This window comes from Pecten maximus, chromosome 7 (genome assembly GCF_902652985.1).
Source record: "Pecten maximus chromosome 7, xPecMax1.1, whole genome shotgun sequence".
In the NCBI taxonomy this organism is placed as follows: domain Eukaryota; kingdom Metazoa; phylum Mollusca; class Bivalvia; order Pectinida; family Pectinidae; genus Pecten; species Pecten maximus.
The window spans coordinates 6,203,689-6,218,325 of record NC_047021.1 but is presented as its reverse complement, the minus strand read 5'-3'; the positions used below and the strand labels follow the sequence as shown (position 1 = coordinate 6,218,325).

The following is a 14,637-nucleotide window of genomic DNA, read 5'->3' as shown; positions in this document are numbered from 1 at the left end:
TTAAACCAGACAGACTTAGATTTAGGGTGACTAAAGTCTGTATTAAACCAGACACAGACTCAGATTTAGGGGTGACTAAAGTCTGTATTAAACCAGACACAGACTTAGATTTAGGGTGACTAAAGTCTGTATTAAACCAGACACAGACTTAGATTTAGGAGTGACTAAAGTCTGTATTAAACCAGACACAGACTTAGATTTAGGAATGACTAAAGTCTATATTAAACCAGACATAGACTTAGATTTAGGGGTGACTAAAGTCTGTATTAAACCAAACACATACCTAGATTTAGGGGTGACTAAAGTCTGTATTAAACCAGAAACAGACTTAGATTTAAGGGTGACTAAAGTCTGTATTAAACCAGACACAGACTTAGATTTAGGAATGACTTAAGTCTGTATTAAACCAGACACAGACTCAGATTTAGGAATGACTAAAGTCTGTATTAAACCAGACACAGACTTAGATTTAGGGGTGATTAAAGTCTGTATTAAACCAGACACAGACTTAGATTTAGGGGTGACTAAAGTCTGTATTAAACCAGACACAGACTTAGATTTAGGGGTGACTAAAGTCTGTATTAAACCAGACACAGACTTAGATTTAGGGATGACTAAAGTCTATATTAAACCAGACATAGACTTAGATTTAGGGGTGACTAAAGTCTGTATTAAACCAGACACAGACTTAGATTTAGGGGTGACTAAAGTCTATTAAACATGACACAGACTTAGATTTAGGGTTGACTAAAGTCTGTATTAAACCAAACACATACCTAGATTTAGGGGTGACTAAAGTCTGTATTAAACCAGAAACAGACTTAGATTTAAGGGTGACTAAAGTCTGTATTAAACCAGACACAGACTTAGATTTAGGAATGACTTAAGTCTGTATCAAACCAGACACAGACTCAGATTTAGGAATGACTAAAGTCTGTATTAAACCAGACACAGACTTAGATTTAGGGGTGACTAAAGTCTGTATTAAACCAGACACAGACTTAGATTTAGGGGTGATTAAAGTCTGTATTAAACCAGACACAGACTTAGATTTAGGGGTGACTAAAGTCTGTATTAAACCAGACACAGACTTAGATTTAGGGGTGACTAAAGTCTGTATTAAACCAGACACAGACTTAGATTTAGGGGTGATTAAAGTCTGTATTAAACCAGACACAGACTTAGATTTAGGGGTGACTAAAGTCTGTATTAAACCAGACACAGACTTAGATTTAGGGGTGACTAAAGTCTGTATTAAACCAGACACAGACTTAGATTTAGGAATGACTAAAGTCTGTATTAAACCAGACACAGACTTAGATTTAGGGGTGACTAAAGTCTGTATTAAACCAGACACAGACTTAGATTTAGGGGTGACTAAAGTCTGTATTAAACCAGACACAGACTTAGATTTAGGGGTGACTAAAGTCTGTACTAAACCAGACACAGACTTAGATTTAGGGTGACTAAAGTCTGTATTAAACCAGACACAGACTTAGATTTAGGGGCGACTAATGTCTGTATTAAACCAGACACAGACTCAGATTTAGGGGTGACTAAAGTCTGTATTAAACCAGACACAGACTTAGATTTAGGAATGACTAAAGTCTGTATTAAACCAGAGATGGGCTAAGATTTAGGGGTGACTAAAGTCTGTATTAAACCAGACACAGACTTAGATTTAGGGGTGACTAAAGTCTGTATTAAACCAGACACAGACTTAGATTTAGGGTGACTAAAGTCTGTATTAAACCAGACACAGACTTAGATTTAGGGTGACTAAAGTCTGTATTAAACCAGACACAGACTTAGATTTAGGAATGACTAATGTCTGTATTAAACCAGACACAGACTTAGATTTAGGAATGACTAAAGTCTGTATTGGGACCACACACAGATTTAGATTTAGGGGTGACTAAAGTCTGTACTAAACCAGACACAGACTTAGATTTAGGGGTGACTAAAGTCTGTACTAAACCAGACACAGACTTAGATTTAGGGGTGACTAAAGTCTGTACTAAACCAGACACAGACTTAGATTTAGGGTGACTAAAGTCTGTATTAAACCAGACACAGACTTAGATTTAGGGGTGACTAAAGTCTGTATTAAACCAGACAGACTTAGATTTAGGGGTGACTAAAGTCTGTACTAAACCAGACACAGACTTAGATTTAGGGGTGACTAAAGTCTGTATTAAACCAGACACAGACTTAGATTTAGGGGTGACTAAAGTCTGTATTAAACCAGACACAGACTTAGATTTAGGAATGACTAAAGTCTGTATTGGGACCACACACAGACTTAGATTTAGGGGTGACTAAAGTCTGTACTAAACCAGACACAGACTTAGATTTAGGGGTGACTAAAGTCTGTACTAAACCAGACACAGACTTAGATTTAGGGGTGACTAAAGTCTGTATTAAACCAGACACAGACTTAGATTTAGGGGTGACTAAAGTCTGTATTAAACCAGACACAGACTTAGATTTAGGGGTGACTAAAGTCTGTATTAAACCAAACACAGACTTAGATTTAGGGTGACTAAAGTCTGTACTTAAACCAGACACAGACTTAGATTTAGGGGTGACTAAAGTCTGTATTAAACCAGACACAGACTTAGATTTAGGGGTGACTAAAGTCTGTATTAAACCAGACACAGACTTAGATTTAGGGGTGACTAAAGTCTGTACTAAACCAGACACACACTTAGATTTAGGGGTGACTAAAGTCTGTATTAAACCAGACACAGACTTAGATTTAGGGGTGACTAATGTCTGTATTAAACCAGACACAGACTTAGATTTAGGGGTGACTAAAGTCTGTATTAAACCAGACACAGACTTAGATTGAGGAATGACTAAAGTCTGTATTACACCAGACACAGACTTAGATTTAGGGGTGACTAAAGTCAGTTTTAAACCAGACACAGACTTAGATTTAGGGGTGACTAAAGTCTGTATTAAACCAAACACAGACTTAGATTTAGGGGTGACTAGATGTCAGTGGTTAACCAATGACAGCAATACATAATTGTTTTCTGATCATTTCCAGCACTACTATGATCTTACCTTCCGATCAAGCGTTTCTTCGGTTATCTGTTCAGAAGGGAGCTCAGTCATCTCTAAGTTGCCAGATTCATCACAAATTCTGAGTGAACAAACAAATATATATGTATACAACTCTTTTTTATAAACACTGGATTGTTATCTATTTCATAAGAGATTTTAAAACAAATGGGATTCATGTTCGTGAAGTACTCACAACCACAGTGTGTAATTTGTTAAAATTTATACAAGACTACACAAACTGGAGGGGTTTTTTTCACTAAGAAATCTTACAAAAAAAATTTGTATCAAAAGAGGCCTGGTAACTCAAAAACCCATAAAAATATAAGAGCACATTTCCATTTATCTAAACTACTTAATTCAATAACGATTCATTTACCTGAAGAGTTTTGGATATCCACTACCATCTTTTTCATCATCATCATCATCATCATCATCATCATCTTCATCACGGTCTGCTTTCAGGGCACTGATGACACTATGCTGAATAGAAAATACCATTTGAATCTGTGCCTTCTAACATTCTTCTCCATCTAACTAGTTAAACAGCTAATTTCACACCATTGTATCATTTTAGGGTGCTAGGAAGAGGTGTCAAGTTCCTAATTTTACACCATTGTATCATTTTAGGGTGCTAGGAAGAGGTGTCAAGTTCCTAATTTTACACCATTGTATCATTTTAGGGTGCTACACAAGTGTATATCTCAAAGTCACAAGTTATATCTGGCTAGGTAAAATCAATTTGTGATGAGGTAAATCTCTCTAGGTAAATTTGAAGGCAACTAAATTCAGAAAAGTAAAGGATTTTTTTCAGAATAAGAGGCCCATGGGCCTTAACGGTCACCTGAGTTTTGAACTATTTCTGCAAATTTGACCCTTTTTTACCCTGCCAACCAGCCCCTGGGGGCCAATAACTGCATACCAGCAAACTGTCTTCCAAAACTGCTAATTCCAATAGAAATGACACAAATGATAGTCAAAAATGTTATTTCCTTATATAAACAACAGTAAACGGTACCTCCTCCAAAGGAGCAAACATGAGACCTCAGGGCCATAAAACTTTTGGTTAGGCACCTTCAGACCCTTCCATCTATCAAAAGTAATTGATTCTATCTTATATGGGTCTTGAGATGAAGATTTCGGAATTTTCAGCTAATTTGACCCTTTTTTGGCCCCGCCCATCAGCCTCTGGGGGTCGGTCAAGGCCAACATGTCCATACCATTAAACTATCATCCCATGCTGATAATGTTAACCAAATTAGAATGAATTCCAATAGAAACAGGGAGCCGCAAAGCTTGGCATTATCCCCCGTGCCCCGCAGTTGGTATGAAAACCCAAATACATGTATATATCAAGCTCAAAGTAAGAGTTATTAAGGAAAAAGTAATTTGGTTTTTTTGATTAAGTCTCCATGGTGACAGAAAAAATACCGAAATGGAAGGTCCGCAATAGCAAAAGGCACAACTAGTCTGATATATTCCGAAAGTTTCAAGGAGCTGCATTGAACGTTTTGGAGTTATAGCCCGGAAACAAAAGGAAACAGTAATTTGGTATTTTTGACTAAGTTTCCATGGTGACAGAAAAAATGCCGAAAATGGAAGGTCTGCAATAGCAAAAGGCACAACTAGGGCACTAGTCTGATATATACAGAAATTTTCAAGCAGCTGCGTCGAACGGTTTTTGAGTTATAGCCCGGAAACAAAAGGAAACAGTAATTTGGTATTTTTGACTAAAGTTTCCATGGTGACAGAAAAAATACCGAAAATGGAAGGTCTGCAATAGCAAAAGGCACAACTAGGGCACTAGTCGGATATATACAGAAAGTTTCAAGGAGCTGCGTTGAACCGTTATGGAGTTATAACCCGGAAAAGAATCTCGGACGGATGGACGCACAAACGGAGGGAGTCCAATTTAATATCCCCCGCAAACGCGTTTCGCGGGGGATAATGAAACAAATTATAGTCTAAAATGTGATTTTCCTATATAAACTATAGTAAAGTTTACCCCCTCCCCAGGGGCAAACATGAGACCCCAGGGTCATGAAATTCACAATTTTGGTAAAGCACCTTAAGACCTTTCTATCTGTGAAGATCAGTATTTGATTCTACCACATCTGGAAGTTGAGAAGAAGATTTTTGAAATTTTAGTCAATTTGACCCTTTTTGGCCCCACCCATCAACCCCTGGGGGTCGGTCAAGGCCAACATGTCCATACCATTAAACTGTCATCCCATGCTGATAATGTTAACCAAGTTAGAATGAATTCCAATAGAAATGAAACGAATGATATAGTCAAAAATGTGATTTTCCTATATAAACTATAGCAAAGTTGACCCCCTCCCCAGGGGCAAACCTGAGACCCCAGGGTCATGAAATTCACATTTTGGTAAAGCACCTTAAGACCTATCTATCTGTGAAGAGTATTTGATTCTACCATATCTGGAAGTTGAGAAGAAGATTTTTGAAATTTTAGTCAATTTGACCCTTTTTGGCCCTGCCTTTCAGGCCCCTGGGGGATGGGGACCATATAATTCACAATTTAGGCTGACCTTTGGCCATGGAAGCTTCCTGCCAAATTTCATTCAATTTGGTGCAGCGGTTTTGAAGAAGAAGTTGAAAATGTAAATTGTTTACAGACTGACGACGCAAGACGGACGACGACGGACAAGAGGCAATTAGAATAGGTCACTTGAGACTTTGTTTCAGGTGACCTAAAAAGTGCCAAACCCCTTACAACTTACATTATCAGAAGTATCCGTCTCATCCAACACCTCAACCTTGGCCTTGCCTCCACGCTCACTTTTCAGTTTCTGCAGGTACTGTGTGGCCTGAAAAAGAAGACAACATGTAATGGAACCACTTAATAACGACTGAACCACAATTTTTTTTTTTTGGGACATGATTGCAGAATGCTAATTTGGTGAGCTTATCGTAATTATATACTGGGTCATAATGCTAATTTGGTGAGCTTATCGTAATTATATACTGGGTCATAATGCTACTTTGGTGAGCTTATTGTAAATATATACGAGGTCAAAATGCTAATTTGGTGAGCTTATCGTAATTATATACTGGGTCAGAATGCTAATTTGGTGAGCTTATCGTAACTATATACTGGGTCAAAATGAAAGAGACACAATGTTTATTTTGAAAGACAAGGAAAACAATTTTGCACAAACCTTGAACCGTTCATCTTTAGTGGCACCTTTGCCATTGAATTGGTACAATTCAAGACCTAAATCAATGATAAACACGTCGTCTGAATTCAAGCTGGATTTTGCAGCGGGTACCTACAAACCAAATAGATTGATGTTGATTATGATAGCTCCATTTTGGCCCCGTCCCCTCAGCTCCCTGTTTGCATTAACATGGGTCATTGGGCCAATCTAGACCAGAAAGTAGGAGCCATTTTACTAAACCATGGGCCAGCATTTTTATGACCACTTACTAGTGTACCATGATTTATTTTGGACAACAAGTTTTTGTGATACAGATAATCCTAACATTAATTCTGATACTGTAATATAAGTGAGATATATTTTCCTTAAATGTAATATAAGTAAAATATATTTTCCTTAACAGCAATATTATTTTCCTTAACTGTAATATAAGTATAATATATTTTCCTTAACTGTTATATAAGTAAGATATATTTTCCTTTGTTTCACAAACTGTTTTCATTCAACACTTGTCGTAATTCATTGTTTAATTTCACTACAAACACCAAACCTGCTGACCCAAATCATAACCACCAAGTCAATTCGCTACTGGCAAAAACATATATATTTTAATGCAAATAGCCATTCCAATTTATGTCTACATATCTCAAAGCAATATGCACATAACAACTCTTAAAGTAAAAGAATCTACTTCCCTTTTGTATGTCAAACTTGTCATTTTCCTAATATGTGCTTTCGGTTGTGTGATCTTACGGAATGAGGACCACACTTGGAAATCTAACTACTTTCATTTTAGTATATAGTTGCATTGTGCCGGCAGGCCCATGTACAAGGTAAGTCATGCATCATTTAAACAATTTATGTGGGATTGGCGCGGGCGCATCATTAATCTGAAGCACTGGGGGGTCAGACCGATCTTTTGTAGCTTTTTGAATTCCCATATAGGGATACTACCAGTGAAATATGTTTAATTACAATCAGTTATTTGGAAGAAATTGTCTTAGGTAAAAATGATGAAGGACAGGCAGACAGACAGCTGACACCACACAATGGCATAAGCTCACACTGGTCTTCTGGACCAGGAGGACTAGCCTCACTAATTCAACAGTACAATGAAATCTCTCAGCCCTCCACTAACTCAAAAGTACAATACATCTCTCAGCCCTCCACTAAAACAGTACAATGACATCCCTCAGTCCTTCACTAACTCAACAGTACAATGACATCCCTCAGTCCTCCACTAACTCAACAGTACAATGACATCCCTCAGTCCTTCACTAACTCAACAGTACAATGACATCCCTCAGTCCTTCACTAACTCAACAGTACAATGACATCCCTCAGTCCTCACTAACTCAACAGTACAATGACATCCCTCAGTCCTCCACTAACTCAACAGTACAATGACATCCCTCAGTCCTCACTAACTCAACAGTACAATGACATCCCTCAGTCCTCACTAACTCAACAGTACAATGACATCCCTCAGTCCTCCACTAACTCAACAGTACAATGACATCCCTCAGTCCTCCACTAACTCAACAGAACAATGACATCCCTCAGTCCTCACTAACTCAACAGTACAATGACATCCCTCAGTCCTCACTAACTCAACAGTACAATGACATCCCTCAGTCCTCACTAACTCAACAGTACAATGACATCCCTCAGTCCTCACTAACTCAACAGTACAATGACATCCCTCAGTCCTCCACTAACTCAACAGTACAATGACATCCCTCAGTCCTCCACTAACTCAACAGAACAATGACATCCCTCAGTCCTCACTAACTCAACAGTACAATGACATCCCTCAGTCCTCACTAACTCAACAGTACAATGACATCCCTCAGTCCTCACTAACTCAACAGTACAATGACATCCCTCAGTCCTCACTAACTCAACAGTACAATGATATCCTCAGTCCTCACTAACTCAACAGTACAATGACATCCCTCAGTCCTTCACTAACTCAACAGTACAATGACATCCCTCAGTCCTTCACTAACTCAACAGTACAATGATATCCCTCAGTCCTTCACTAACTCAACAGTACAATGACATCCCTCAGTCCTTCACTAACTCAACAGTACAATGATATCCTCAGTCCTCACTAACTCAACAGTACAATGATATCCTCAGTCCTCACTAACTCAACAGTACAATGATATCCCTCAGTCCTCACTAACTCAACAGTACAATGACATCCCTCAGTCCTCACTAACTCAACAGTACAATGACATCCCTCAGTCCTCACTAACTCAACAGTACAATGACATCCCTCAGTCCTCCACTAACTCAACAGAACAATGACATCCCTCAGTCCTCACTAACTCAACAGTACAATGACATCCCTCAGTCCTTCACTAACTCAACAGTACAATGACATCCCTCAGTCCTCACTAACTCAACAGTACAATGACATCCCTCAGTCCTCACTAACTCAACAGTACAATGATATCCTCAGTCCTCACTAACTCAACAGTACAATGACATCCCTCAGTCCTCCACTAACTCAACAGAACAATGACATCCCTCAGTCCTCACTAACTCAACAGTACAATGACATCCCTCAGTCCTCACTAACTCAACAGTACAATGACATCCCTCAGTCCTCACTAACTCAACAGAACAATGACATCCCTCAGTCCTTCACTAACTCAACAGAACAATGACATCCCTCAGTCCTCCACTAACTCAACAGTACAATGACATCCCTCAGTCCTCCACTAACTCAACAGTACAATGACATCCCTCAGTCCTCACTAACTCAACAGTACAATGACATCCCTCAGTCCTCCACTAACTCAACAGTACAATGATATCCCTCAGTCCTCACTAACTCAACAGTACAATGACATCCCTCAGTCCTCACTAACTCAACAGTACAATGACATCCCTCAGTCCTCACTAACTCAACAGTACAATGACATCCCTCAGTCCTCCACTAACTCAACAGTACAATGACATCCCTCAGTCCTCCACTAACTCAACAGAACAATGACATCCCTCAGTCCTCACTAACTCAACAGTACAATGACATCCCTCAGTCCTCACTAACTCAACAGTACAATGACATCCCTCAGTCCTCACTAATTCAACAGTACAATGACATCCCTCAGTCCTCACTAACTCAACAGTACAATGACATCCCTCAGTCCTCACTAACTCAACAGTACAATGATATCCTCAGTCCTCACTAACTCAACAGAACAATGACATCCCTCAGTCCTCACTAACTCAACAGTACAATGACATCCCACAGTCCTCCACTAATTCAACAGTACAATGACATCCCTCAGTCCTCACTAACTCAACAGTACAATGACATCCCTCAGTCCTCCACTAACTCAACAGTACAATGATATCCTCAGTCCTCCACTAACTCAACAGAACAATGACATACCTCAGTCCTCACTAACTCAACAGTACAATGACATCCCTCAGTCCTCACTAACTCAACAGTACAATGACATCCCTCAGTCCTCCACTAATTCAACAGTACAATGACATCCCTCAGTCCTCACTAACTCAACAGTACAATGACATCCCTCAGTCCTCCACTAATTCAACAGTACAATGACATCCCTCAGTCCTCCACTAATTCAACAGTACAATGACATCCCTCAGTCCTCCACTAACTCAACAGTACAATGACATCCCTCAGTCCTCCACTAACTCAACAGTACAATGACATCCCTCAGTCCTCCACTAACTCAACAGTACAATGACATCCCTCAGTCCTCACTAACTCAACAGTACAATGACATCCCTCAGTCCTCCACTAATTCAACAGTACAATGACATCCCTCAGTCCTCACTAACTCAACAGTACAATGACATCCCTCAGTCCTCCACTAATTCAACAGTACAATGACATCCCTCAGTCCTCACTAACTCAACAGTACAATGACATCCCTCAGTCCTCACTAACTCAACAGTACAATGACATCCCTCAGTCCTCACTAACTCAACAGTACAATGACATCCCTCAGTCCTCACTAACTCAACAGTACAATGACATCCCTCAGTCCTCCACTAATTCAACAGTACAATGACATCCCTCAGTCCTTCACTAACTCAACAGTACAATGACATCCCTCAGTCCTCCACTAACTCAACAGTACAATGACATCCCTCAGTCCTCCACTAACTCAACAGAACAATGACATCCCTCAGTCCTCACTAACTCAACAGTACAATGACATCCCTCAGTCCTCACTAACTCAACAGTACAATGACATCCCTCAGTCCTCACTAACTCAACAGTACAATGACATCCCTCAAGTCCTCACTAACTCAACAGTACAATGACATCCCTCAGTCCTCACTAACTCAACAGTACAATGACATCCCTCAGTCCTCACTAACTCAACAGTACAATGACATCCCTCAGTCCTTCACTAATTCAACAGTACAATGACATCCCTTTCTGAGAAATAACCTTCAACTCACAAAATTAACAACGGCCAAATATCAGCCATTTTGTTTTCCTGATCAGACTCAAATGGTCATAACTAGGGACTTAAGGGAACCTTCATGTAAAGTTAAGAGATATATCCTTCATGTAAAGTTAAGAGATATATCCTTCATGTGAAGTTAAGAGATATATCCTTCATGTAAAGTTAAGAGATATATCCTTCATGTAAAGTTAAAGAGATATATCCTTCATGTGAAGTTAAGAGATATATCCTTAGCAAATTTCTTAGAAGTAGTTCTCAAAAAAACAAGATAACAAGGATTGTATACAGACAGAAGGATGATAGCCAACAGGATGGACCACTGTCCAAAACATGGCAAAATTTGAAAAAAATTTCAATAGATTTCAATATCATTTTGCCATAACATCCCTCCCAGACCTCTTATCAATGTATATACCCGATCGGAAGGGTGTAGAGTGTACACTTATTGACTTGAAAAAAATACCAAAAACACTTTTAAAGTTTTTTTTATCTTAGTATCACTCGTAACTGGTGAGCTAAACATATCAGCATAATAAAAGTGACCAGCAATAAATCCACAATCATACCTCCTTGACTTCTATGTTCTTCCTGGTACCACAGAATTTAAAAAGACGGGTTTTGAACTCCTCAACTTGAACACGACGGAATCCAGTGTCTGCACCTCCTTTCAGGATACTGTAATAATTGACAGTTTACTGTTAGGTTATAGAGCTATATCTTTAACCATATTTCCTCCTCTCAAAACCATACTGTCCATAACCCAAGTTACCTCCCATTACATGTTACAGTTATACATATAGCAGGTCTAATATTTCTCTTTAACTTCAGCTATAGCAGTTTATTAACTAGACTTCTTTATTCCTCATACCAGGTTTCCTCCCCTAACTAAACAATTTCATTTATATACCAGATTACCTCCCCTCAGCTAGATATACCGGAGCCCCGTTCGATTTGCACTCTTCTAAGAAGAGAAGCCTTCTAAGAAGATCGTATTCCGTTATATGTAAATCGAGTAAACCGGGAGAATAAAACAAAAAATAAGCAAGTTTTTAAGTTTTCTCAAACACGATGACACAAACATGCGCATGTATGTGTTATAAATCCTTCTCTAGTGAAACTCATCACTCGCACACTTAAAACACGGTCGCCGCCATCTTGGAAGATAAATCTTCCAGCTTCGAGACGGAAGAGGTAGAAGATCTTCCAGAAGCAGAAGAGCTTCAAATCGAGTGACCGGAAGATATGTTCTAGAATGAGAAGAGTGCAAATCGAACGGGGCTCAGGCTACTTGCCTAACCAGACTACTTTATTCCATAAACTTGGCTACCTCCCCTTAATAGCATATAAAAGCCTACCAGTACTTGGAAGACAGTAACCCTGATATTTACAATAGACAGGGGAACCCCCACCTGGGGAATTCCCGCCTTTTTACACCTGAAATCCTACATCTTTCTATTTATACCAAGAGTGTATATTTTTGATTTTCAGAATCTCAAGACCCTACTCTTCATTCTCATATATAGAAAGTACCCATTGCATGTGTAATTTACTCAAGAAATAGCTACAAACCCAAGAAACCCATTTTCCTCAGGGACTTGGTCAGGTGAAACACCAGCTGATAGGCTGAATTAGTTGTGTGAGACCTTTATTCCATATACCAGGTTACCTCCCGTTAACTAGACTACTTCATTCCAGAAACAATGTTACCTCCCCTTAACTAGACTACTTTACTCTATATACCAGGTTACATACCCTTAACTAGACTACTTTACTCTATATACCAGGTTACATACCCTTAACTAGACTACTTTACTCTATATACCAGGTTACTACCCTTCAACTAGACTACTTTACTCTATATACCAGGTTACTACCCTAACTAGACTACTTTACTCTATATACAGGTTACATACCCTCAACTAGACTACTTTACTCTATATACCAGGTTACTACCTAACTAGACTACTTACTCTATATACCAGGTTACGAACCTTAACTAGACTACTTTACTCTATATACAGGTTACATACCCTCAACTAGACTACTTTACACTCTATACAGGGTTACATCCCTCAACTAGACTATTTTAAACTCTATATACCAGGTTACATACCTCAACTAGACTACTTTACTCTATATACAAGGTTACGTACCCTTAACTGACTATTAATCATATACCAGGTCATCCCTCAACTAGAGATATTTACTCTATATACCAGGTATACTCACTAGACTACTTATCATATACAGGTAACTAGACTACTTTACTCTATATACCAGGTTACATACCCTCAACTAGACTACTTTACTCTATATACCAGGTTACATACCCTCAACTAGACTACTTTACTCTATATACCAGGTTACAGTAACCTTAACTAGACTACTTTACTCTATATACCAGGTTACATACCCTCAACTAGACTACTTTACTCTATATACCAGGTTACGTACCCTTAACTAGACTACTTTACTCTATATACCAGGTTACATACCCTCAACTAGACTACTTTACTCTATATACCAGGTTACGTCACCTTAACTAGACTACTTTACTCTATATACCAGGTTACATACCCTCAACTAGACTACTTTACTCTATATACCAGGTTACGTAACCTTAACTAGACTACTTTACTCTATATACCAGGTTACGTACCCTCAACTAGACTACTTTACTCTATATACCAGGTTACCTACCCTTCAAACTAGACTACTTTACTCTATATACCAGGTTACGTACCCTCAACTAGACTACTTTACTCTATATACCAGGTTACATACCCTCAACTAGACTACTTTACTCTATATACCAGGTTACGTACCCTCAACTAGACTACTTTACTCTATATACCAGGTTACATACCCTCAACTAGACTACTTTACTCTATATACCAGGTTACGTACCCTCAACTAGACTACTTTACTCTATATACCAGGTTACATACCCTCAACTAGACTACTTTACTCTATATACCAGGTTACGTACCCTTAACTAGACTACTTTACTCTATATACCAGGTTACATACCCTCAACTAGACTACTTTACTCTATATACCAGGTTACATACCCTCAACTAGACTACTTTACTCTATATACCAGGTTACATACCCTCAACTAGACTACTTTACTCTATATACCAGGTTACATACCTTCAACTAGACTACTTTACTCTATATACCAGGTTACGTACCCTCAACTAGACTACTTTACTCTATATACCAGGTTACATACCCTCAACTAGACTACTTTACTCTATATACCAGGTTACGTACCTTCAACTAGACTACTTTACTCTATATACCAGGTTACATACCCTCAACTAGACTACTTTACTCTATATACCAGGTTACATACCCTCAACTAGACTACTTTACTCTATATACCAGGTTACATACCTTCAACTAGACTACTTTACTCTATATACCAGGTTACATACCCTCAACTAGACTACTTTACTCTATATACCAGGTTACGTACCCTTAACTAGACTACTTTACTCTATATACCAGGTTACATACCCTCAACTAGACTACTTTACTCTATATACCAGGTTACATACCCTTAACTAGACTACTTTACTCTATATACAAGGTTACATACCCTCAACTAGACTACTTTACTCTATATACCAGGTTACATACCCTTAACTAGACTACTTTACTCTATATACCAGGTTACATACCCTCAACTAGACTACTTTACTCTATATACCAGGTTACATACCCTTAACTAGACTACTTTACTCTATATACCAGGTTACATACCCTTAACTAGACTACTTTACTCTATATACCAGGTTACATACCCTCAACTAGACTACTTTACTCTATATACCAGGTTACATACCCTCAACTAGACTACTTTACTCTATATACCAGGTTACGTACCCTTAACTAGACTACTTTACTCTATATACCAGGTTACA

The 14,637-nt window shown here is 38.6% G+C and overlaps 1 protein-coding gene across 1 annotated transcript in view; it reads right to left on the bottom strand.

Moving 5' to 3' along the window:
* Positions 1 to 14,637, bottom strand: part of LOC117331445 (gelsolin-like protein 2) — a 55,626-nt gene that overhangs the window by 7,014 nt on the left and 33,975 nt on the right. The window contains exons 8-12 of the mRNA XM_033890159.1: positions 11,275 to 11,383; positions 6,246 to 6,356; positions 5,808 to 5,894; positions 3,446 to 3,549; positions 3,070 to 3,148 (exon numbers count right to left, since the gene is read on the bottom strand). Of these exons, the coding sequence (XP_033746050.1) occupies positions 3,070 to 3,148; positions 3,446 to 3,549; positions 5,808 to 5,894; positions 6,246 to 6,356; positions 11,275 to 11,383 (490 nt within the window). The remainder of the gene's footprint in view (positions 1 to 3,069; positions 3,149 to 3,445; positions 3,550 to 5,807; positions 5,895 to 6,245; positions 6,357 to 11,274; positions 11,384 to 14,637) is intronic.